Source organism: Megascapheus bottae, chromosome 37 (genome assembly GCF_031878675.1).
Source record: "Megascapheus bottae isolate mThoBot1 chromosome 37, mThoBot2.hap1, whole genome shotgun sequence".
Taxonomy (NCBI): domain Eukaryota; kingdom Metazoa; phylum Chordata; class Mammalia; order Rodentia; family Geomyidae; genus Megascapheus; species Megascapheus bottae.
This window is the reverse complement of record NC_143545.1, coordinates 4,628,823-4,651,514: the sequence shown is the minus strand read 5'-3', so window position 1 is coordinate 4,651,514 and position 22,692 is coordinate 4,628,823. Positions and strand designations below refer to the sequence as shown.

Here is a 22,692-nt window from a genome sequence, read left to right as displayed (position 1 = left end):
TGGTCTAGCTGGGGGACACAAGGCCATAACTGTGAGGTTCTGTCACTCTAACAACTTGTCACACTGTTTGTTTCCTTTTTGTGCCAAGACTCAGTGAGACTTGAACTCAGGGCCTGGGCTGTGTCTGGCTTTTCCACTCAAGGTTGGTGCTCTACCACATGAGCCACAGCTCCACTTCTAGGCTTTTTTTTTTTGGCTGGTTCATGGGAGGTAAGAGTCTCATGGACTGTTCTGCCCCGGCTGGCTTTGAACCGTGATCCTCAGATCTCAGCCTCCTGAGGAGCTGGGCTGACAGGCGGGAGCCACCAGTGCCTGGCTTGGGTGGTTTGTTTACTACTCAGTGTGTTGAAGCCAGTCAATTCCAAAGCTGGCTTTTCCAGGGTTTTGGGGTTCTGATGAATTTTAAGAAGATGGTGGGGCGGGAGTTTGGCCTAGTGGTTAAAGTGCTTGCCTAGCATGCATGAAGACCCGGGTTCGATTCCTCGGTACCACATACATAGAAAAAAGCCGGAAGTGGTGCTGAGGCTCAAGTGGTAGAGCTCTAGCCTTGAGAAAGTCCAAGGACAGTGCTCAGGCCCTGAGTTCAAGACCCAGGACTGGCAAAAAAACAAAAAAAAGGTGTGGGGGGTGAATGAAGAATGGGAAGCCGGCCCAGTGACTATTTCCTCCATTGTCATAACTGAGTTTTGTGTTTGTTGGTTCAGGCACACATGTTGGGCCAGATGTGGTGTCGCTGCAGAACCTTCTAGAACAATGGAACACCAGCCCCTGGGCGGGAATTTTGGATGAAGGTGGCCAAGTTCCATCAGACTTTTCCCCAGCCAGACTTCACCAGCCCGAGGCCTCAGGGAAAGGTATTTATCTTCTTCCTTGTGCCCGTGTTGTGTGGTTCTCAGTTAAATTACAGAAGAAAGAGACGAGGGTAAAGGTGATTACTGAGGATTCCCAAATCTCTGTCCTTGATATGAACTTTAATTATTTAATTTTTATTTGTTTTTGGTGGTGGGGGGGGGTTGATCTCTGGGCCTGGGTCTCTGAGTTTGATGCGCACACATACATATATATATATATATTATATGTTTATATATATGTGTGTGTGTGTTATTTTATTTTAGAAGTAATTGTAGAAAAAGTAGGAGCCAGTGGCACATGCTGGTCACCCCAGCTACTCAGGAGGCTGAGATGGAGAGGATGATGGTTCAAAGTCTGTGAGACTCTCATCTCCAGGAAACCAGCAAAGAGAAAAGGTGGAATGGAGCTGTGGCTTAAGTGGTAGAGCACCAATTTGGAACAATAAAAGCCAAGAGACGGTTCCCAAGCCCTACCCCAGACTAGCACAAAGGAAAGGAGGAAAAGGAGGAGGAGGAGGAGGAGGAGGAGGAGGAGGAGGAGGAGAAGGAGGAGAGATTCGTAGTGAAATCTGCTGTCCTTGGGTGGTAAGAGATTGCACTGGAATATTTCCTTACTCACCGTGAGAGAATGCTTGATTAAAAAGGTCCGGTTAGGGCAATACGACTGGTCAGGTGTAAGCAGAATTGCCATTTGGAGGTCAAAGGTCTGTGTTCACAGAACACCTATGAAATCACCCGTTTATTGAGCAACTAGTTAGGGAAGCACAAAAAGCTCCGGGGAGGAAGAGGTGTGAGTTTCTGTATGGGATTGCTTGCTTTATGTTTATTTTTTCCTTATGTGGGGTTTGAACTCGAGGTCTTGCGTTAAGCTTGGCTATATTATTGTTATTATTTATCCTTATTGTGATTGTTATTATTGTTATTGTGGTTCATTGGAGATCAGAGTTCACCTAGGGAGGCCGAGAGCTAAGATTCATGGTTCAAAACCAGCCTGGGGTAGGAAACTCCATGAGACTCTTACCTCCACCAAAAAGCCACAAGTGGAGCTGTGGTTCAAGTGGTAGAGCACCAGCTTTCAGCACAAAAGCTCAAGGACTGTGCCCAGGCCCTGAGTGCAAGCCCCAGGCCTAGAACACACACACACACACACACACACACACACACACACACACTATTCTCATGGAACCATCAAGGAAAACCTCGTTAACCCATTAGGTGAACTGTGCTGCTGTTAGAACAAGCTGATGAAGTGAATAATGTCACTTGCTTGCTTGCAGGACTTTTCTCGAGTCCCTGTCCCCAAGGCTGGTCCTGACATGACAGGAGCTGTTACCTGTTGGCTTTGTCCCTGAATTCCTGGGATGAAAGCAGAAGGCATTGCACTCAGCTGGGTTCGAAGCTCCTGGTGATTGAAAGTCATGAAGAATTCGTGAGTGCAGACGCGAATCACGATTCCCTGTGGCTTCCACCCGCTGGAAATGTCCTCTGGCCAACGCTGATGGCGCAAACCTGTCATCCCAGCTTCTCAGGAGGCTGAGAGCCGAGGATCGCGGTTAGAGGTCAGACAGAGGAGGCCAGACAGAGCAGGAAAGTCCAGGAGACTCTGATCTCCACCAAATCACCAACATGCATGAGGGGAGCTGTGGCTCAAGTGGTAGAGAGCCAGCCTTGAGCAAAAGAAGCTCAGGGATAGCGCCCAGGCCCTGAGTTCAAGCCCCAGGACTGGTGTGTGTGTGTGGGTGTGTGTGTGTGTGTATTTCTTTTTCTGTAAGAGAAAGTGATTTTCCACGTTCTCCAAAATTTGCTCTCCTAGCTTGCCATAAGCAAATAACTTACATAGCGAGCGCTCTTCTATTATTAATTAAAAAATAACCCCACTTTAAAATCAATTCCTTCAGATGCTTTTTATACGTTGCTTGACTCTATGAGTTCTGTGTTGAATTCTGTAGTGTGCGCGCGCGCACACACACACACACACACACACACACACACACACACACACACACACGAGTCCAGGGACACAGAGGAGAGGCCCCTCCCTCCCTCCCTGCAGGAAATGGAGTCAGATCTTTCCCATCCCCAATGGGTGTGGACCTAGGAAAATACCTTCTAGCACTTTCCGCCCCAGGCAGAGAGGGACAGCTTGGAACAGGGTTGGCCTCTCCTGCAGCCATCAGGATGCCTGGCAAGAGTAGCAGCACCACAGGCTTTTGGGATGAGGAATGGGACACAGCCACCAGCCTCTCCTCCCGAGCCTTTACCACGCCCAGCCAGCCGCAGCCCAGGCCTGCAGGTACTAATGTCGCTACCAGTGAGCTAGAACCGCAGAGAGCTGTGTGAGATGGGGTCTCTTGTCTGGGCTGACACCAGGCCAGGGAAAAGATGGGGAGATCGGTTGTTTGGTTGTTTGTTTGTTATGGTTTTCAGAGCTGTGTGGCACTGCCATTTTGTTTGTTTGTTTGTTTGCTTGTTTTCCCTGCAAGTTGTTTTGGGAAGTTTAGAGTCTCCGAAGAAATCCACTGTGTCTCGGTGTGGTATCCAGAACTTGATTGATTGTGGTGTCTGGGTGAGGGTCTTCTGGAAAGGAGCGAATGGGTGTGCAAGGGAGTGGATGCATGTGTAAAGGGAGTTGTGCAAAGGGGGGGAAGGTGTACGCAGGGTAAACAAATTCTTACTAGTTCTTGGACCTGATCAAGCCTGTTGTGGCTTTTGTTTTCTTTTACTAAGCTGTGATTCCGATTTGGGAATCGGATTTTTTTTAGTTTTAGTATTGTTATATTTATTTTTTCCAAATAAACCAGTTAATGATTATTGTTATAATTATCTGACATCAATAAGATTCCTATTATATATATTTTAAAATTTTAAGTGGGTTTTTTTTTTGTTTGCCACTCCTGGGTCTTGAACTCAGGGCCTGAGCACTGTCCTTGGACTTTCTCAAGGCTAGAGCTCTACCACTTGAGCCACAGCACCACTTCTGGCTTTTTTTCTATATATGTGGTACTGAGGAATCGAACCCAGGTCTTTGTGCATGCTAGGCAAGCACTCTACCAGTAGGCCACACTCCTGGCCTGGTTTGCTTGAGTATTTGTTTATTATTTATTTATTGCTGTTCGAACTCGTGTCTCCACAGAGGGAGATTTCTAACAGAACTAGTTATTTGTGATGTGTTATTTGATTCTGTCTCCCACCCGTGCTCACGCCTCTAATCACAGCCACTTAAAAAAATCTGCTATTAGGAGAACCATAGTTCACAGTAGGCCCAGGCAGGAAAATCTCTGCGCCACCCATCTCTAATGACAACCAGCAAAATGCTGGCATGGAGGCGTGGCTCGGGTGGTTGAGCACCCACTGTGAGCAGAGTGAGAGCCTGAGGCTCTTTCCCTATGATAGGCAGAGCCCTTGAGCTTCCCTTAGGGCGCAGTACAGATGGGACTAAGTTTAGATTCCAGTACCAGGCAGGGCCCTTGGAAAAGGCTGGGGTCCTCGTGGCTAACACACGGATGGATGGCGGTACTTAGGAGAAGCCAATGCATCCATCCACCCTGTGAGCTCCCACTCATGCCAGGTGGGGGAGCTCAGGGCCCTGGGCTCCCACGAGAGTCCCTTCCCCGAATCCCCCACTTTTGGTCTCCTTTAGGTTGGTTTGAACGCAGGGCCTTATGCCTTCGCTTGGCTTTTTCTGCTCAGGGCTGGCGCTCTACCACTTGATCCACAGCTCCACGGGTGGCATTTTGCTGGTTCCTTGGAGCGGAGGCCTCGTGGTCTTTCCTGTCCACCCTGGCTTCCCATGGTGACCTGCAGATCTCAGCCTCTGGGGAGCTGGGGTGACCGCTGCAAGTGTCTTCCTTCCTTCCTCTCTTCCTCCCCTTCTCCTCCTCTCCTCTCTTCCTCCTCCCCTTCTTCTCCTCCTCCACCCCTTCTCCTCCATCTCTTCCTCCTCCTCTCCTCCTCCCTCTCTTTCTCTCACCTCCCCTCCTCCTCCTTCTCCTCCCCTCCTCCTCCTCCTCCTTCTCCTCCCCTCCTCCTCCTCCTTCTCCTCCTCCTCCTCCTCCTCCTCCTCCTCCTCCTCCTCCTCCTCCTCCTCCTCCTCCTCCTCCCTCTCCTCCTTTCCTTTATCAAATACCTCTGGGGCCTCCTTTTCTTTTCCTCCCTTTCTCAGCCCCCCCCCCCATCCTGGAAGCATTAGGAGGCGTCTGGATTTACAGCTTCCTTCACAGTGACCCCCAGAGAAAGAACAATGTTTCCATGCCACCAGCCTTACAGAGAAGCCCTGTGTGTGTGTGTGTGTGTGTGTGTGTGTGTGTGTGTGTGTGTGCGCACCACTCCTGGGTCTTGAACTCAGGGCCTGAGCCCTGTCCTTGGGTTTTCTCAAGGCTAGAGCTCTATCCCTTGAACCACAGCACCACTTCTGGCTTTTTTCTATGTATGTGGTACCGAGGAATCGAACCCGGGTCTTTGTGCATGCTAGGCAAGCACTTTAACCACTAGGCCAAACTCCCAGCCCAAGTAATCACTTTTTTTTATGATGGCTCCCATCAGAACAAGTCATTATTTTGGGGCCAGCAAGCAAGGTCAACTGGAGAAATCTTCTCCCCGCTCCCCGTCCTCCCCTCCCCTCTTCTCTCCTCCCTCCCCTCTCCCCCTCCCCTCTCCTCTCTCCTCTCCCCTCTCCCCTCCCCTCTTCTCTTTCCTTTCCCCCTCCTCTCTCCCCTCCCCCTCCTGCCCTCTCCCCTCCCCCTCCTGCCCTCTCCCCTCCCCCTCTGTCCTTTCCCCTCCCCTTGTCTTTCTTACAGGAATACTGCAGCTTATGAAGATGGAAGGCTCACGGGGAAGCAGAGAGAGTTTCTGTCTTTCTGACAGATCGACTCATTAAACACAGAGTCTGACTCTTCCTTGAGGCTGGTGGATCAAAGCCAGCCCAGGGAAGGAAAGACCATGAGACTAGTACCTTCCAGGAACCATCAGAAAACCAGAAGTGGCGTTGTGGCTCAAGTGGTAGAGCACCAGCCTTGAGCTGAAGAAGCTCAGGGACAGTGCTCAGGCCCTGAGTTCAAATCCCAGGACTGGCACAAAAAGCAAAGGGCAAACACATACACACACACACACACACACACACACACACACACACACACACGTAAACTCTTTGCTGTCTGCCCTTGGCTGGCTGCTGTGCACACAGGAAGGTGGAAAACCCCTCTCTCTTTGTGTCCCACAGAGCACAGGACTGGCTGCTCCCCCTGGCGTCCGGTGGCCCTCACTCTGCTGACCCTCTGCTTGGTGTTGGTGACAGGACTGGTGGCCCTGGGCTTTGTGTGTAAGTTCACCCCAGCTCTGCCTTGGAGGAGAGGGGAGGGGGCGGGCTTAAGAGGAAAAAAATTATATCTCGCAGTGGATTTTTAAAAAAATCAAACTTAAATGCTGGAGTCTGGGGCATAATTCAACATGTGTGCGTGTGTGTGTGTGTCTGTGTGTGGACATGGACTTGAACTCAAGATCTGGACGTTATCTTTCAACTTTGGCACTCAGAGCTGGTGCTGTACCACTTGAACCACACTTTCACTTCCGGCTTTTGGGCAGCTCCTTAGAGATCACGCCTGTCATCCTAGCAACTCAGGAGGCTGAGATCTGAAGATCATGGTTCAAAGCCAGTCGCCCAGGACACACACACACACACACACACACACACACACACACACACGAGGTCTAAGCCGTTCAATCTGACTTGGTGACTTGGGTTAGTTTTTCAGTTCTACCAGCTCTCCAATACCCAGCGAGAAAGCATTTCTGAAATGGAAGAAAAATTGCAAGATCTGTCCGGAGAGATACAATCGCTCCGAGGACACAATAGGAAGCTCGGAGAAAGTCTGCAGAATGTGGCCCAAAAACTCTGCCGTGAGCTCTACAACAAAAGTGCAGGTACTCAGCCCTACATTTCCCATAGCCTGGGAAACTTCCCACATGGATGAACACCCCCCAGTCATGTGCTTGGGATCACAAAGCAGGTCACCCCTTGTGTCACTACACAAAAACTCTTCAAATGCTGACTGTGTGTGTGTGTGTGTGTGTGTGTGTGTGTGTGTGTACAGGGGCCTTGAACTCAGGGCCTTGTGCTCTTACTTAGCTTTTTCTCTCTAAAGCTGGTGCCCTATCCAATGAACCACGTCGCCACCCAGCTTTTGGCTGGCTTCATTGGAGAGAAGAGTCTCTCTGATTGGTTTGCCCGGGCTGGCTTTGAACCAGGATCTCAGCCTCCTGAGTCACCAGGATTTTATCCGTGTGAACCACCTGCACCAGCTTACGTGCAGACGTTTGAAATAATAACAATAGCTAACCATTAACAACCGAATCCACACTACCGGTGAATCAAACATCGATTATATTTTCATTGACTGTAGTACTTCTGTTTATGAAAATGCTCTCCAAGACCAAAGACAGTCCCAATGGGAGGATACGAAAACTAAGAAGCATCTCAACCAAGCAAAATAGACTTCTGGGCAGAAAGGGGAAGCAATCAGATCTGGTCAGCAGGCACAGAGAGGGCAGACAGCTCTCCTATTTATACCTAACACACCAGGCCCCGCCCCTCTTCTCCCATTGGCTGAGCTCAGGTTCACACCCTGCTCATGATTGGCTCATTTGAAGAGGAGGGGATGTATTTACTTCAAATGATCATTGAGAGTTGTTGAGAAATGCCCAATCTTACTTACCCACACCCTCAGCTACTTTCTTTAACGGCTGATTTTGTCTAGGATAAATAATGAAAAGCCAAACCACCAGGCCAAAGCAAGTACATAGAGAGATATCTATATCTACATATACCTATATAGATATATCTATATACCTACATATGTCAATATATAGATATATTTATATTTTGAAGGATTTATAGAGGGATCACAGTTTCCTAAATCAGATTATAAATATATTTCTTTTGGGACAATGTCATCCCTTCTTTCACAAATCAGGAACTTTTAAGAAAAGCATAATCTTCACAAGACTGACAGAAGGAAAGCAAACTGCTTTCATAGAGAAGATGGCTTTTCTCATAAAAGTCTATTCTCATTAAGAAGTTAATAAAGTTAAAGCTATACTTCTTTGTTTTTTAATTTCTTTTTCTAGTCCTGGGATTTGAATTCAAGGCTCTTTTGCTCAAGGCTGGTGTTCTACCACTTGAGTCACACCACCAATTCCAGCTTTCTGGTTAACTGGAGATAAGAGTCTCATGGACTTTTGTACCCAGGCTGGCTTTGAACCATGATCCTCAGATCTCAGCCTCCTGAGTAGCTAGGATTAGAGGCATGAGCCACTGCCTCGGCCAGTAAAATCTTATTTTAAATGATCATATACCACTGGCTTGTAATCATAGTTCTCCTCAAGAGGTTGAGATCTGAGGTTTGGGGTTCAAAACCAGTCTGGGCAGGAAAGCCCATGAGACTCTCTCTCCAATGAGCCACCCAAAAGCCAAAAGTAGAGGTGTGGTTCAAGTGGCAGAATGCCAGCCTTGAGGGAAAAAAAAGGTAAGGGTCAGTGCCCAGACCCTAAGTTCAAGCCCTAGTGCAAAAAGAAAGTTACTTGAATTAAAAGAGCAGGTTTCTTAATTCAGTATGACATGGCTGGATGAGTCCAAAAATATGAATTTTAATAAAGATAAGTGATAGAATAGACAAGACCAATGACAGATGAAATACACTGTTAAATAAAATACTACTGGAAGAGACCAGAGGCATTACTTCATTTTCTCTTGGTCTGTCTCTCCTGTTATTCTCTGGATCTTTGTCTCTATCTCTGTCTGTCTGTCTGTGTGTCTTTCTAACTCTCTCTGTCACTGTCTGTCTGTGTGTGTGTGTCTTTTTTGACTCTTGTTTTCTAGCTCTGTCTTTCTGTCTCTGTCTGGTTCTGGCTCTGGCTCTGTCTGACTGTCTCTGTCTACCTGTCCCTCCATCTGTCTGTTTCTGTCTCTATCTTTGTCTCTGTGGCTCACGTTACTGAGCTCAGCTGTCTCTCACACTCTTTCCCACACATGGTCAGGCAATGCCTACGTGGCCACATCTGATTGTGTTGTTCTTTCTGGAACTCTCAAGTACACACAGTGTCTTCTTCCCCTCACAGACAGACGTACAGACGGAATCACAGGCGGAGGCCATCCTGGCTGCAGGGCATGGAAGGAAGGCCACTTCATCTCCTCTGCCTTCCCACTTGGGAATCCTGTCATCATTTATTGTTCTTTCTTTCTTTCTTTCTTTCTTCTTTCTTTCTTTCTTTCTTTCTTTCTTTCTTTCTTTCTTTCTTTCTTTCTTTCTTTCTTTCTTTCTTTCTTTCTTTCTTTTTTAGTGTTGGTCCTGGGGCTTGAACTCAGGGTTTGAATGCTATCCCTGAGCTTTTTGTTCAAGGCTGGTGCTTTACCACTTGAGCCTCCCCTCTCCTTCTGGCTTTTTGCTGCTTCATTGTAGATAAAGAGGCTCATGAATTTTCCTGCCCAGGATGACTTTGAACCATGATCTTGAGATCTCAGCCTCGTGAGTAGCTGCGATGACGGGCGTGAGCACTGGTGGAATGTATTCTTTTGAGCCACAGCTCTTTAGCACGTTTGCCTATTTTCTTTTTTTTTTCCTTTTTTGTTTTTTATTGTAATTAGTAAAAGGGTTACATGATATTTGCCAGATAGGAGGTGCGTTAATTCACATACATTGATAGCCTTTCACATGTCTTGGTACCCGTTTCCCTCCCCCCCCACACCCCCCACCCGTCTTAGTTTTCCCCCCTTCCCTATCAAATTTCAAATATCCAAATACAAATAAATTCAATATATCAGATAACAAAGTGAGATACTATACCAATATGAGATAACCAAGGGACAGCAAAGGAGATGAGAGACAACATAGTACATTAAGGACAACAATCATTCATTATATGGCTTTTGTTTCACTATCCTGGAGGTCCTTTCAATTAGCTTCACATTATATGTCCTTATGTATCAAGATTTTGCTCTATTGCAAATCTCTGCTAGTAGAGCCCAAGGTTTCTACTGATTATGACGAATGAGGGAAACCATTGAGCCTAAGTTCCTTTGAGTCTGGCTTACTTCACTTAATATGACTTTTTCTAAGTCTTTCTGTTACGTTTGCCTATTTTCAAATCATAGTATTTGCCTATTGTTTGGGTTGTTGATTTCCTCCTATCTCTGCAATATGAATCCCTTGTTTGATGAATTGTATATGGATATTTTCTCTGATGACGATGTTGTCTTTTCTCTCTGTTGATGATCGTGCCAAAGCTCTTTACTTCTTTATTTTCATTTTTGTTGCTCCCTACCTCAGAATTCATATTCTAAAATCTTTGCCTACAGGAATGTGGTCAATTCTGTTCCTTGTTTTCTTCTAGTGGTGTCACGGTTTTGTTGTTACCTTCCTATCTTTGGTCTATTCTAGAGTTTGTTGTTTGTGTGTGTGTTTGTGCCAGTCCTGGGATTTGAACTCAAGGCTTAGGAGCTGTCCCTTAGCTTTTCTTTTCATTTTTTTTTCTAGGTCTGAGACAGAGACTCAAACTTGCTACCTGCTGCTTTCACACATTGGCTGGCATGCTACCCACAGAGCCACCCCTCCCACCCCTGTCCCTTAGTTTACTCACTTAAGACTGGTGTTCTACCACTTGAACCATGGCTCCATGTTCAGCTTTTTGCTGGTTCTGTGGTGCTAAGAGATAAGTCTGCCTGAGCTGGCTTTGAATTGTGATCCTCAGATCTCAGCCTCCTGAATGGCAAAGATTGTGGCTTCCTTTTTTTTTTTTTTTGCCAGTCCTGGGCTTGAGCTCAGGGCCTGAGCACTGTCCTTGGACTTTCTCAAGGCTAGAGCTCTACCACTTGAGCCTCAGCACCATTTTTGGCTTTTTTCTATGTATGTGGTACCGAGGAATTGAACCCGGGTCTTCGTGCATGCTAGGCAAGCACTCTACCCCTAGGCCAAACTCCCAGCCTGTGGCTTCCTTTTATCTTCCTTCTCTTTCCTTTTCCTTCTTCTGCTTCCTTCCTTCCTTCCCTCCATCCCTCCCTCCTTTCTTTCTTTCTTTTTTTCTTTCTTTCTTTCTTTCTTTCTTTCTTTCTTTCTTTCTTTCTTTCTTTCTTTCTCTTGCTGGACATATGCTCTACCACTTGAACCACGCCTCCAGATGTACTATGCATCCATTTCCTACACTATCAAACACCAGATGGTTTCACCAGAGGAAGCCCAGCAGAGCCCGTAGGAAAGGCCTTGCTGAGTTCATGTCTCCCCCGCACGCAGGACACAGGTGCAGCCCGTGTCCGGATGGATGGGAATGGTACAGAGACAAATGCTACCAGTTTTCTAAAGATGGCAGAAGCTGGGCAGACTGCAATTCTTACTGTGCGGCCGAGAACGCCACCATGCTGAAGATAGACACAGAGGACGTCCTGGTAAGCTGTGGGCCCTGCCAGTATGGAGGGATTGGCAGGAAGAGGCCTTTATAAGAATTCTGGACACATGTGGCATTCCAGCTGTTCAGGAGACTGAAATCTGAGGAGCAGGAAAGATTGTGAAGCTCTCCTCTCCATCTAAACACCAAAAAGCCGGAAGTGGAGCTGTGGCTCAAGTGGTAGAGCACCAGCCTTGAGGGATAAAAGCAAAAGAATAGCACCCGGGCTGTGAGTTCAAGCCCTACTACTGGCACACACACTCACAACACACACACACACAGCATAGCTACTCAAGAGGCTGAGATCTGAGGCTCACAGTTCAAAGCCAGCCTGGGCAGGAAAGTCCATGAGACTCTGATCTGCAGTGACCTCGTAGAAAACCAGAAATGGTGCTGTGGCTTTCAAGCCTTGAGGAAAAGAGCTCAGGGACAGCGCCCGGGCCACGAGTTCGAGTCCCATAATGGACAAAATAAAAAAAAATCATGAATGATTAAGCAATCTCTGTTGTGATTCTTGGCTATAAAATACCAAAATACTTCACACACACACACACACACACACACACACACACACACACACACACTCCCCCTCTTGAGTTCTGGGGCTTGAACTCAGGGCCTGGGCGCTGTCTCTGAGTTTCTTTGGCTCAAGGCTGGTGCTCTACCACTTGAGCCACAGCTCCACGTCTGGCTTTTTGCTGGCTCCTTACAGGTGAGAGTCTCGCACACTCTCCTGCCCGGGTTGGCCCTGCACCTCCATCCTGGCATATCTCAGCCTCCTGAGTAGCTGGGCAGCCAGGAGGCGCTGCTGGTGCTTGGTTTGGGGGGGGGGTGTGCTCTGGCCTGAGCAGGGTCTTGTGCCCTCCCCCGTGCCCTGACCCCCTCCCCCAATGCCATCTCAGGAGTTCACCATGCGTCGGAGCTACTCAGAGTTTTTCTATTCCTACTGGACGGGGCTGGCGCGTCAGGGTGGCGGGGCCTGGCTGTGGGGGGACAGCGCCCCCCACTCTCAGCTCCTGTGAGTATGGGGGGGGGAGGGGAGGGGGAGGAGAAGAGTGGGGAGGGAGGGAGAGGGAAAGGTAGTGGGGAGGGAGAAGGAAGGGGGAGAGGAGGGGAGGGGAGTGGTGAGGAGGGGGAGGGGGATAGGGAGGGGAAGGAAGGGGGGAGGAGAGGAGAGGGAGGGGAGGGGAGGGGGGAGCAGGATGTGCAGGTAGAGACTCAAGTAGTCGAGTGCCATTGGAACTTGTGCCTGGGATGGAAGTTGGGATGTGGGGAGGCAGGCGAAGGAAGCTGATGGCGCGATTGGCGGGGGGCCTGGTTCAGCTGGCAGAGCGCCAGCCCAGGGGGTGAGAGCAGCAGGTAGTGAGTTCGAATCTGGGGCTGGGCCTTAGGAATTTAAAAAAAAAAGAGGAAGAAAGAGAAGGAAGCGCATTGGACGACTGCACAGGGCGGCCCAGCAGGGCTGTGGTCCTTTCCTTTTGCTTTTCTTCTTCTTGCTGATGGATGGAAGGTTTGAGATCCTGGTGGACACGGCCAGTGTGAAGCCCAGCGAGTGTGTGACCATTCTCCACGGCAAAGCCTTCTCCAAGGACTGCAGGGAGCTGAGGCGCTGTGCCTGCGAGGTTCAGGCCCCCCCTGTGGACCCCAAGAAGCTCAGCTAGGCCCCCCCATCCCCCTGAGCCCTGGGTGACAATGAGGGGGAGCCTGGCAGTGAAAGATGCCAACCCAGGATGGCTCATGCAGGACTGGGGGAGCCAGGAAGCTGTCAGGGTCAGAGGATTCCCAGGGAGAAACAGGGGGATCGCAGTTCCTAGCACAACAGGGTTGAATCTGTAACTCTCCTGAGGATTAAGATACAATCTGGTTACAGTCTATCAGGTCACAAGAAATCTCCATTCCTGGGTCACTAGCCAGACCCAGAAACCCAGTTCTCTGCTTGACTTAGAGAAAAATTTTCATATGTTTTGGAGGGGGTGGTGGTGTGTGTCTTTTTTTTTTTCCTTTTTGTGCCACTCCTGGGGTTTGAACTTGGGGCCTTAGCTCTGTCCCTGAGCTTCTTTGGCTCAAGGTTGGCTGCTCTACCACTTGAGCATTGAAGGCTGTGAGAAATTCACCTGCCTTCTCCCTCCTGGGTGAACTACAAAGCTAGGGTTTGTTTTGTGTTGTTGTTGTATTCCTATTTGTTTCCAGTTTATTTATTTTTTTTCCTTTCCTAGGCTCTCAATAATAAACTTCATCAGCTTTACCTTTTTATCATTATTATTTTTAATGCCAGTCCTGAGGTTTGAACGCAGGGGCCTGGGTGCTGGACCTGAGTTCAGAAAACTAATCTCTGCGAGGTGCAGAGAGTTGAGTTTTATTCCTTCCTTCCTCTGAAATTATGCCTATACCTTTTAGGTACTGAAGGTTTATTTTTATTTTTGAGCCGCCAGTACTAAGGCTTGAACTCAGGGCCTGGGCGCTGTCTCTTTGCTTTTTCACTCAAAACTGGTGCTTTACCACTTGAGCCATGTCTCCACTTTCAGCTTTTTTTTTGCTGGTTCATTGGAAAGAAGAGTTTCAGGGACTTTCCTGCCTTCTTCAAATCCTGATCCTCAGATCTCAGCTTCCTGAGTAGCTGGGACGGCAGGCGTGAGCCAAAGCACCGAACTCTAAAGATTTAATAATAATAAATGTAAATAACAATAAATGTAAATAAGAAATGTAAATAAAAAAGTGAAGTGTATAGAGTTTTAGAATGGATTTGTGATTTGTGGGACAATTCAACAAAGGACCACACACACACACACACACACACACACATAATTGTTTTGATTGCTTGTGCCTCAAGAATTTGTGGGAACTCTGAGAATACTGTTTTTGTAATTATTGCAGAAAATGTACATTTTTTGGCATACATTGTCTTCAAGAGGTTGATTTTAATATACTTGTGCCTCTGTGTGTGTGTGTGTGTGTGTGTGTGTGTATGTGTGTGTATGTATACATACCAGTCCTGGGGCTTGAACTCGGGGCCTGGGTGCTGTCCCTTAACTTTTTCCCTCAATCCTGGTGCTCTACCACTTGAGCCACAGCTCCATTTCTGGCTCTTTGCTGGTGGATTGGAGATGAGAGTCTCATAAACTTTCCTGCTCGGGTTGGCTTTGAACTAGGAGCCTCCCAAGTAGCTAGGATGACACCACTGTCCAATTCACGGAATGTTTCTAAGAGAAACTGTTTCTGGAAAGTGGCTAATGTCATGCCTATAAAAGAAGCTCTCAGGGCTGGTGGGTAGCAATTGTTATTTAAACAGGTAAAGCTGTGTGCACGGATATTGACTCAGTGTCCAGTGCTCAGGAAGATTAGGCATAGTCGCTTGAACTCCCATCCCCTTGAAGAATCCAGAAACCGAGAGAGAGGCAAGATAAATAATATCACAGGACTTAAGGGATGGAACTGGCTTTGTCATCTAAATTGTGATATGCAGCCTAGGAGAAGCTAAGGAAAATATTAAAAATGAATCCTAAAATGAGTTTGGGAAGAATGGTTACTGCATATCCTCAGCTCATGCCTGTAATCCTGGCTACTCAGGAGACTTGAGGTCTGAGGATCACAGTTCAATGCCAGCCTGAGCAGGCAACTGGGTGAGACTCTTATCTCCAACCAGTCAGCAAAAAGGCAGACCTGGAGGTGTGGTTCAAGTGGTAAAGTACCAGCCTGGTAGGAAAAAGTAAGAGACAGTGCCCAGGCCTTGAATTCAAGCCCAAATGCTGGCAGAAAAAGAAAGAGAGAGAGAGAGAGAGAGAGAGAGAGAGAGAGAGAGAGAGAGAGAGAGAGAGAGAGAGAGAGAGAGAGAGAGAGAAAGGAAACGGGAAGAGGGAGCAAGAAAGGAAGAGAAAGAAGGAGAAAGAAAAAAGAAAGGAAGAATGAGGGAGAAAGAAAGAGAAGAAAGAAAAGAAAGGGAGAAAGGACAAAGGAAAGAAGGAACAAAAGAAAAGGAGACAGACAGACAGACAGACAGAGAGATCCATTTTCTGGGAAGCACAGGCCCTGACTTCATTTCAGGACATGTAGGCCTCGCCTGCCTGAAGGTCATTTGAAGGGCACCACAGGAAACCTGGCACAGCCCCCCCCACCCAGGCCCAGTTCCCCAGAGCCAGGCCTTTCCTGAGCACTTATCAACAGGAAGCAGGCCGGAAACCAGAAGGACCTGGAGGCTCATGGAGGAAGGTCTTCCTGGGAAAGCCACTGTCTGAAAGAAGCAGACAAGAAGTAGCTTGGCAGGGGTCAGAGCCAGCCTTGCTGTTTGCAGTCAAGATTTTTTTTTTTTTTTTAAATTTGGTGGGTGGAGGAAAAGGATATTTTTACAGATAAATATTAATTTTGTGTGTGAGCCTGAAGCTGGCCTTGAATTCAAGGCCTCATAGACTTTGTTTATGTATTTATTTCTTTTTTTTCTGGTCCTGGGACTTGACCGCACAGCCTCTGTGTGGTCCCTTAAGGGTCTGTTTGATGGTGGTTCCTTAGAGGTGAGACTCCCATGGACTTTTCTGTCCTGTGGGCCTCCAACCTGCATCCTCCATCTCCAGTCTCCCCAGTCACTGGGTTTAACAGACAGGAGCCACTGTGCCCAGCTATTCTAATACCTTTTTTTTTTCCTGAACAGGTACCCTGGGGGGGGGGCAGGGTTACCTGCTGTGTAGGAATCTTTTTCTGTTGGGGAGCATCAAGTTGTTGGTTGTTGGTTGGGTAGATGGTTAAGCCTCCTGGACTCTGACAATCTCCATTATCTGCCTTTGTGTCCTGGTACTTTTTTTTTTTTTCCCCCCCCTGAGGAATTCTAAAGGGCTTCAGTCCTCTCTCTAAACACAACTCCCAGGGAACAATTCTTTGAGGAACCCGAAAGATAATCAAGTCTTTACACTGCCCAGTTTAAAGTAAGCACAGGAAAAGAATTCAAACAAACCAAAACAAAGACGGGCTCTTCTCATTCCTAGGGTGTGTGTGTGTGTGTGTGTGTGTGTGTGTGTGTGTGTGTGTGTGTGATGGTACAAGGTTTGAACTCAGGGCCTCATGCTCTGGCTTGTATTTTTGGTTCAACGCTGGTATGCTATCACCCAAATCACATCTTCATTCCCATTATACTTTTCTGCCAGGCTGGCTTTGAACCACAACCTTCAGATCTCAGTTTTCTGAGTAGTTGGGATTAGAGGTTCCTATCTGGTTTATAGAAGTTTTTAGGGGGAGGGGGAGCCTGGCCCTGGGGCTTGAACTCAGGACCTGGGCACTGTCCTCGAGCTTGACTCAATACGAGCACTCTACCACTTGAGCCACAGCACCACTTTTTGTGGCTTTTGTGTGTATATGTGGTACAGAGGAATTGAACCCAGGGCTTCGTGCATGATAGGCCGACACTCTACCACTAGGCCACACTCCAGGCCCCAGAAGTATTTTAAAAATATATATATTTTTTGTCATTATTAAGGGGACCCGGGGAAGGACTGTCATATTGTAAGGTGTTGAGTACATTTCTTTTTTGGGGGGGACAATGTCACTCTTTCCTCTGCTTCCCCCCAGTTTCCACATGTCGTCCCTGCCATGGGTTTAATATTTCACTGAATAATGTGAATGCATTCGTTCGCCCTTTCTCCTTCCCTTTCTTACATAAACATCTTTTATCTTCTCACTGAGTTCCTGAGACCCCCCCCCCACAAGAGATCTGGGGTTCACACCTTGAAAGCATCCCAAGGCAGACAAACCCAAAGGATTTTTATGTCCCATTCACTAGAAAAAACAAACAAAAAAGCAAAAACTCAGATTGGAGGCGTGGCTCAATTGGTGGAGCACCTGCCTTAGATTAAAAAAAAAAAGTTACCAAGAACTTGAAGCTCTGGGTTCGAGCCCCAGTACTGAGACAACAAAAAGAAAAAGGATGAGAAAGGAAAAACAAATGGAACGATCTGGCAGGCAGAATGTGTGTTATTTATTTGTTCTTTCTCTCTTGGCATACTTGTGTATTTAAGAAAATTGACTTTCCCTGATTAAATCACCTCTTCAAATGACGTCTAGGTTTTCTCCGTGCTATTTAGTCAGCGCTACTTCCTGTCTCTTCCCTGGCCCCCCCAAAAAGGAAAAATAAAATAATAAATAAATAATGATTTTCTTCCTTTTGTTTTGTTTTTCCCCCTAACAATGAATTTGAATTTCTGGCCTTCAGCCATTCCACATCAAGTCAATTTTTTTTTTTTTTATTCTGGGCAGTTTTTGAACCTCAGAGCACACATGTGGCTGCTGGAGTTTTTGGGGGTGCAATTTCTCCTCCTGTGAGGAGAACAGAAATGGCTTCGGGTAAGCTAGTCTCCCACACAGGCGCTTTTCTCACAGATGAAGTGTTTGGCACTGCTGCAGTTAGCGGAGGAAAGGTGACCACTGCTAAGGTAACTGCAGACTTGGGTAGACTGGAACTTGTCGCCCCACAAGCTGTAAAAGCAAGCATGCCCGAGGTTAGATGTGAGGGTGGACTGACGGGCTCAGAGATGACTCCTGAGAGATGGGTTTGGATTTGTTGTATCTGTCTATCTGTCTGTCTGTCTATCCATCCATCCATCCATCCATCCATCTATCATTCATCATCTAACCATCTTTCATCTGGGTATCATTGCAATCGATCTGTCAATCTATCATTTATCAATTTTCTTTTTTTTTTTTTTTTTGCCAGTCCTGGGCTTGAGCTCAGGGCCTGAGCACTGTCCTTGGACTTTCTCAAGGCTAGAGCTCTACCACTTGAGCCTCAGCACCACTTCCGGCTTTTTTCCAAGTATGTGGTACCAAGGAATTGAACCCGGGTCTTCGTGCATGCTAGGCAAGCACTTTAACCACTAGGCCACACTCCCAGCTCCTCATCTATCAATTTTCTAATCTCTCTGTCTCTCTCTTGGTCAGCGATGGGGCTTGAACACAGGGCCTGGGTGTTGCCCCTGAGCTTTTTGTGCTCAAGGCTCCCACTCTGCCACTTGAGCCACCGCCCCACTTTCAGCTTTTATTTTTGGTGGATCATTAGAAATAAGAGTCTCATAGACTTTCCTGCCCAGGCTGGCTTTGAACCATGATCTTCAGATCTCAGCCTCCCGAGTGGCTGGGAGCCACTGGCACCCCGAGTTGGATTTACTTTCATTTGTTTTCCTATGGCACCCTCGTGTGTGTGGCTTCATTTTCTTCTCTGAAGAACAATTATTTTTGTCTCAGTTATTAACCAAAAAATAGGATGCTGGATTTTGAACCTGGGATTTGTAAAGACGGGAAGCTCTGGACCCCCAAAGAAGCTGTCATTTGAATGTCCACCTGCTTTGGCTTCATGATCAAACTAGCCAGGACACTTTGATTCCAATCTTTAATTCTCCCCGAAACCTTTCCTACAAAATGGCTGTGGTGTGTGCCTGCCATCCCGGCTAGATCTAAGGATCAAGGTTCAAAACCAGGCCTGGCAGGAAAATCCATGAGATTCTTAGCTCTACTAAGCCACCCCAAACCCTGAAGTGGTACTGTGGCTCCAAGTGGTAGAGCAATAGCCTTAAGCAAAAGAGTTCAGTGATGGCTCTCCGGCCACAAGTTCAAGACCCATGCATGACTGATCCAACACTAACCCCTCTCCACCCCCCCAAAAAAATCTAATACTTACAGGTCTGGAGGAGGGGAACCATCTTGCCAAAGCCAAGATCTGGAGAGTGCATCCTGAGTCAGGTCTACCCAGAAGTGGGCACCTACCAGCAGCTTCTGGAAGCTTTCCCAGTAATAAAATCCTGTAAGACACGAGTGGAGCCCATAAATACAACACCAACGAAAACTCCCGTGGAATATAAAGTCTGATCTTTTTTTTTTTGGTAGCAAGAAATAGATTCTTTACTAAGGGAGAGCAAGGGTGAATGTCTATTTTATTATTATTATTATTATTATTATTATTATTATTATTATTATTATTAAATAGCCAGGCTCTCGTGGCTTCAATTTGTCATCCTGGCTATCCAGGAGGCTGAGATCTGAGGGTTGATGCTCAAAGCCAGCCCAGGTCAGAACAGTTCAGGAGACTTCTATCTCCAAAGAACTAGCAAAAGGCTGGAAGTGAAGGTGTGGCCCAAGTGGTAAAGCACCAGCTTCGAGTGCCAAAGCCACGCAAGACAGCAAGACTGTGAGATCCAGACCCCCCTACAAAAGCTACTATTACAAAAGAAACAAATTAAGTCTTACCTTCAATTTATGTTGAAATGGTTATGCTAAAGGTGAGAACAGAGGAGAGACAGTGATAAAAGTCAGGTAAAGAATCCCTTGCTCAGGAATTCTATGCTACAGAGACTCTGGGGGTGGGTTTTTATTTTATTTGTAATTTATCTTTTCCTTTAAAATTGTTTGTTTCGTGTGTGTGTGTGTGTGTGTGTGTGTGTGCGTGTGTGTGTGTGTTTACTGAATATTTTCAGAATAACATGGAAGCGTAAAGAGAGCAATTACCATCTCTTCTTCATTATCAATTAGCAGGAGACTGGAATTCATTTTCAAACACTCCTGTCGACCGCTGGGCCAGACCTTCCCGTGTTCGGAGACGAAGGGTAACAGTGGTCTTTTCCTTGAGTCCACTTCAGTGGGCAAAGGCCACAGACAGGCGCTGCAAATACAGGCATTTCTCCTTAGGATCCTCACGGTCACATGTGAGACTCACACCCAGCCATCCCAGCAGGAGGCTGAGATCTGAGGATCATGGTTCAAATCCTGCCCAGGCAGGAAAGTCCAGGAGACTCTTAAGTCCAATCAACCAGCAAAAAGCTGGAAGTGGAGTTGTGGCTGAAGTGGTAGAGCGCCAGGCTTAAATGAAAAAGCTCAGGGACAGCATCCAGGCCCTGAGTTCGAGTCCAATGACACACACACACACACACACACACACAAACACACACACACAATTTCAGTGAGAAAAATGTCTCTGATGATTGATTTCAGTTAACATTAATTTGGGGATATTGTTACCCATGGTTTTGCTTTCTTCTAAAGAAAAATGGATAGAATTCCCTAGTTTTTATCCATCTCTTCTTTCTCTAAATTAACTTTTTGTTTTGTTTTCTTTTTCTGTTGCGGTCTTTACTTGTTTGATTGCTCCCTGGTGTCTGGCCATCTCACTGCCCCAATACAGTTGGAAATGCATTGAATAATGAAGTGAGATTTAAAGTCTGAGAGTTATTTTATTTATTATTATTATTATTATCATTATCATTATTTGTCAGTCCTGGGGCTTGAACTCAGGGCCTGGGCACTGTCCCTGAGTTCTTTTGCTCAAGGCTGGCACTCTACCACTTGAGCCCACAGCGCCACCTCTGGTTTTCTGATGGTTCATTGTTCATAAGGGTCTCTCGGACTTTTCTGCCCGGGCTGGCTTTGAACCAAGATTCTCAGATCCCAGCCTCTTAAGTAGCTAGGATGTCAGATGTGAGCTACCGGTGTCTGCCTGCTATTTTCTTTTATCTGTCCAGTAGCAGCGCTTGACTTCAGGGCCTCACATTTTGGTGAGCTTGCTCACTCGGGACTGGTGCTCTACCAGCTGAACCATCCCTCCAGTCTAGCATTTTGCTGGCTACTCATGTGTTCCAGTCAGGGAGAATCAGTCTCAGGTTGAGTGAACTCGATATGATTTACCTAAGCTGGCAGAGTTCTGCCTCGATGCCTGGCTCATAGGAAGCGTGACGTTTGCCTTCCACTGCCTGAGCTCCAGCCATGCTTCTTCCTGCTGTTGGAGCTTTGCTTGAGTTTCCGCCGCCACATAGTGGAAATCTGAAACACTGCCCACCGAGACCCACCCAGGCTTCATCAAACATGGACATTCCAGAAGGAAAAGAGGGGATCTACAAGGCTAAAACCAGAGCCAGCTTGTCAGGAGACTGAGACAGGGAGAAGCCAGCCCGGGGTTAGAAAAGGCCCCGAGAACATGCAGGTAACAGATGATTGTGCAGCTCTGCTCTTCTCCTTACCCTTGACACCCCAAGAAAATGGAGGTTGCCAGCGAAGCCAGGCAGAGAAGGCAAGAAACCACACTCAGGGCACGCCAGGGTCCTGAACATGGAACAGGAAGAATGGTGTCACTTGGAGGAAGGTTCTGGAGAGGGAAGGTGGGGAGGAGGGAGACAAAATGAAAGAAAGAACTCATGGTGGCCTGTGTTTCCTACAATACGGAAGAGAGAAGAGAAGCTCCGACAACTACTTCTCCTCCTCCTCCTCCTCCTCTCTTCCTCTTCCCTCCTCCTGCTCCTCCTTCTCCCTCTTCTCCTCCCCTTCTTCTCTTCCTCCTCCCCTCCCCTTCCTCCCCCTTTCTCCTCCCCTCCTCCTTCCTCCTCCTCCTCCCTCTCTTCCCTCTCTCCTCCTCCTCTTTCTCTCCCTCTTCTCCTCCTCCTTCCCCTTCTCCTCCTCTCCTCCCTCCTCTCTCCCTCTTCTTCCTCCTCCTCCCCCTCTTCTCCTCCTCTCCTCCTCATCCTCCCCTCCTCCTCCTCTCCTCTCTCCTCCTCTCCTCCTCCTCCTCACTCTTCCTCCTCTCCTCCTCCCCCTCTTCTCCTCCTCCTCTCCTCCTCCTCCTCCTCCTCTCCTCCTCAACCTCCTCCTTCTCTCTCCCTCTTCTCCTCCTCCTCCTCCTCCTCTCTCCTCCTCCTCTCCTCTCTCCTCCTCCTCCTCTCCTCCTCCTCTCCTCTCTCCTCCTCCTCCCCTCTTCTCCTCCTTCCTCTCCTCCTCCTCCTCCTCTCCTCCTCAACCTCCTCCTTCTCTTCTCTCTCCTTCTCCTCCTCCTCCTCCTCCTCTCCTCCTCCTCCTCTTCTTCTCCTCTTCTTCTTCTCCTCCTCCTCCTCCTCCTCTCCTCCTCCTCCTCTTCTCCTCCTCCTCTCCTCCTCCTCCTCCTCTCCTCCTCAACCTCCTCCCTTCTCTTCTCTCCTCCTCTCTTCCTCCTCCTCCTCTCCTCCTCCTCCTCCTCTCCTCTCCTCCTCCTCCTCTCTCCTCACCTCCTCCTCCTTCTCCTTCCTCCTCTTTCTCTCCCTCTTCTATCCTCCTCCTCCTCTCCTCCTCCTCCTCCTCCTCCTCCTCTCCTCCTCTTCTCCTCCTCCTCCTCCTCCTCCTCCCCTCCTCCTCCTCCTCCTCTCCTCCTCCTCCTCGTTCTCCTCCTCCTCCTCCTTCCTCCTTCCTCTCCCTCCTCCTCCTCCCATTCTCTCCCTCTTCTTCGTCCTCCTCCTCCTTTCCTCTCCTCCTCCTCCTCTCCTCCTCCTCCTCGTTCTCCTCCTCCTCCTCCATCTCTTCCTCCTCCTCCTCCTCCTCCTCCCCATTCTCTCCCTCTTCTCCTCCTTCCTCCTCCTCCTCCTCCTCCTCCTCCTCCTCCTCCTCCTTTTACTTTTTCCTCTTGTACTAGCTTTTTTGCCAA

The 22,692-nt window shown here is 47.9% G+C and overlaps 1 protein-coding gene across 1 annotated transcript; it reads left to right on the top strand.

Moving 5' to 3' along the window:
- Window positions 1-2,984: 2,984 nt before the first annotated feature.
- Window positions 2,985-13,595, top strand: LOC150042120 (C-type lectin domain family 1 member A-like). The gene is made up of 6 exons (XM_090325351.1): window positions 2,985-3,144; window positions 6,070-6,168; window positions 6,594-6,770; window positions 11,132-11,283; window positions 12,185-12,300; window positions 12,793-13,595. The coding sequence occupies exons 1-6, from the start codon at window positions 3,030-3,032 to the stop codon at window positions 12,941-12,943; spliced, it is 810 nt and encodes a 269-aa protein (XP_090181477.1). The 5' UTR covers window positions 2,985-3,029; the 3' UTR covers window positions 12,944-13,595.
- The last annotated feature ends 9,097 nt before the right edge of the window (window positions 13,596-22,692 follow it).

What these genes read in the sequence shown, in the direction of transcription:
- LOC150042120 (XM_090325351.1), top strand. Translation starts at nt 3,030, where the DNA reads ATGCCTGGCAAGAGTAGCAGCACCACAGGCTTTTGGGATGAGGAATGG. An exon ending in GCCGCAGCCCAGGCCTGCAG is followed by an intron (nt 3,145 to 6,069) that starts GTACTAATGTCG and finishes TGTGTCCCACAG; the next exon opens with AGCACAGGACTGGCTGCTCC. An exon ending in GCTCTACAACAAAAGTGCAG is followed by an intron (nt 6,771 to 11,131) that starts GTACTCAGCCCT and finishes CCCCGCACGCAG; the next exon opens with GACACAGGTGCAGCCCGTGT.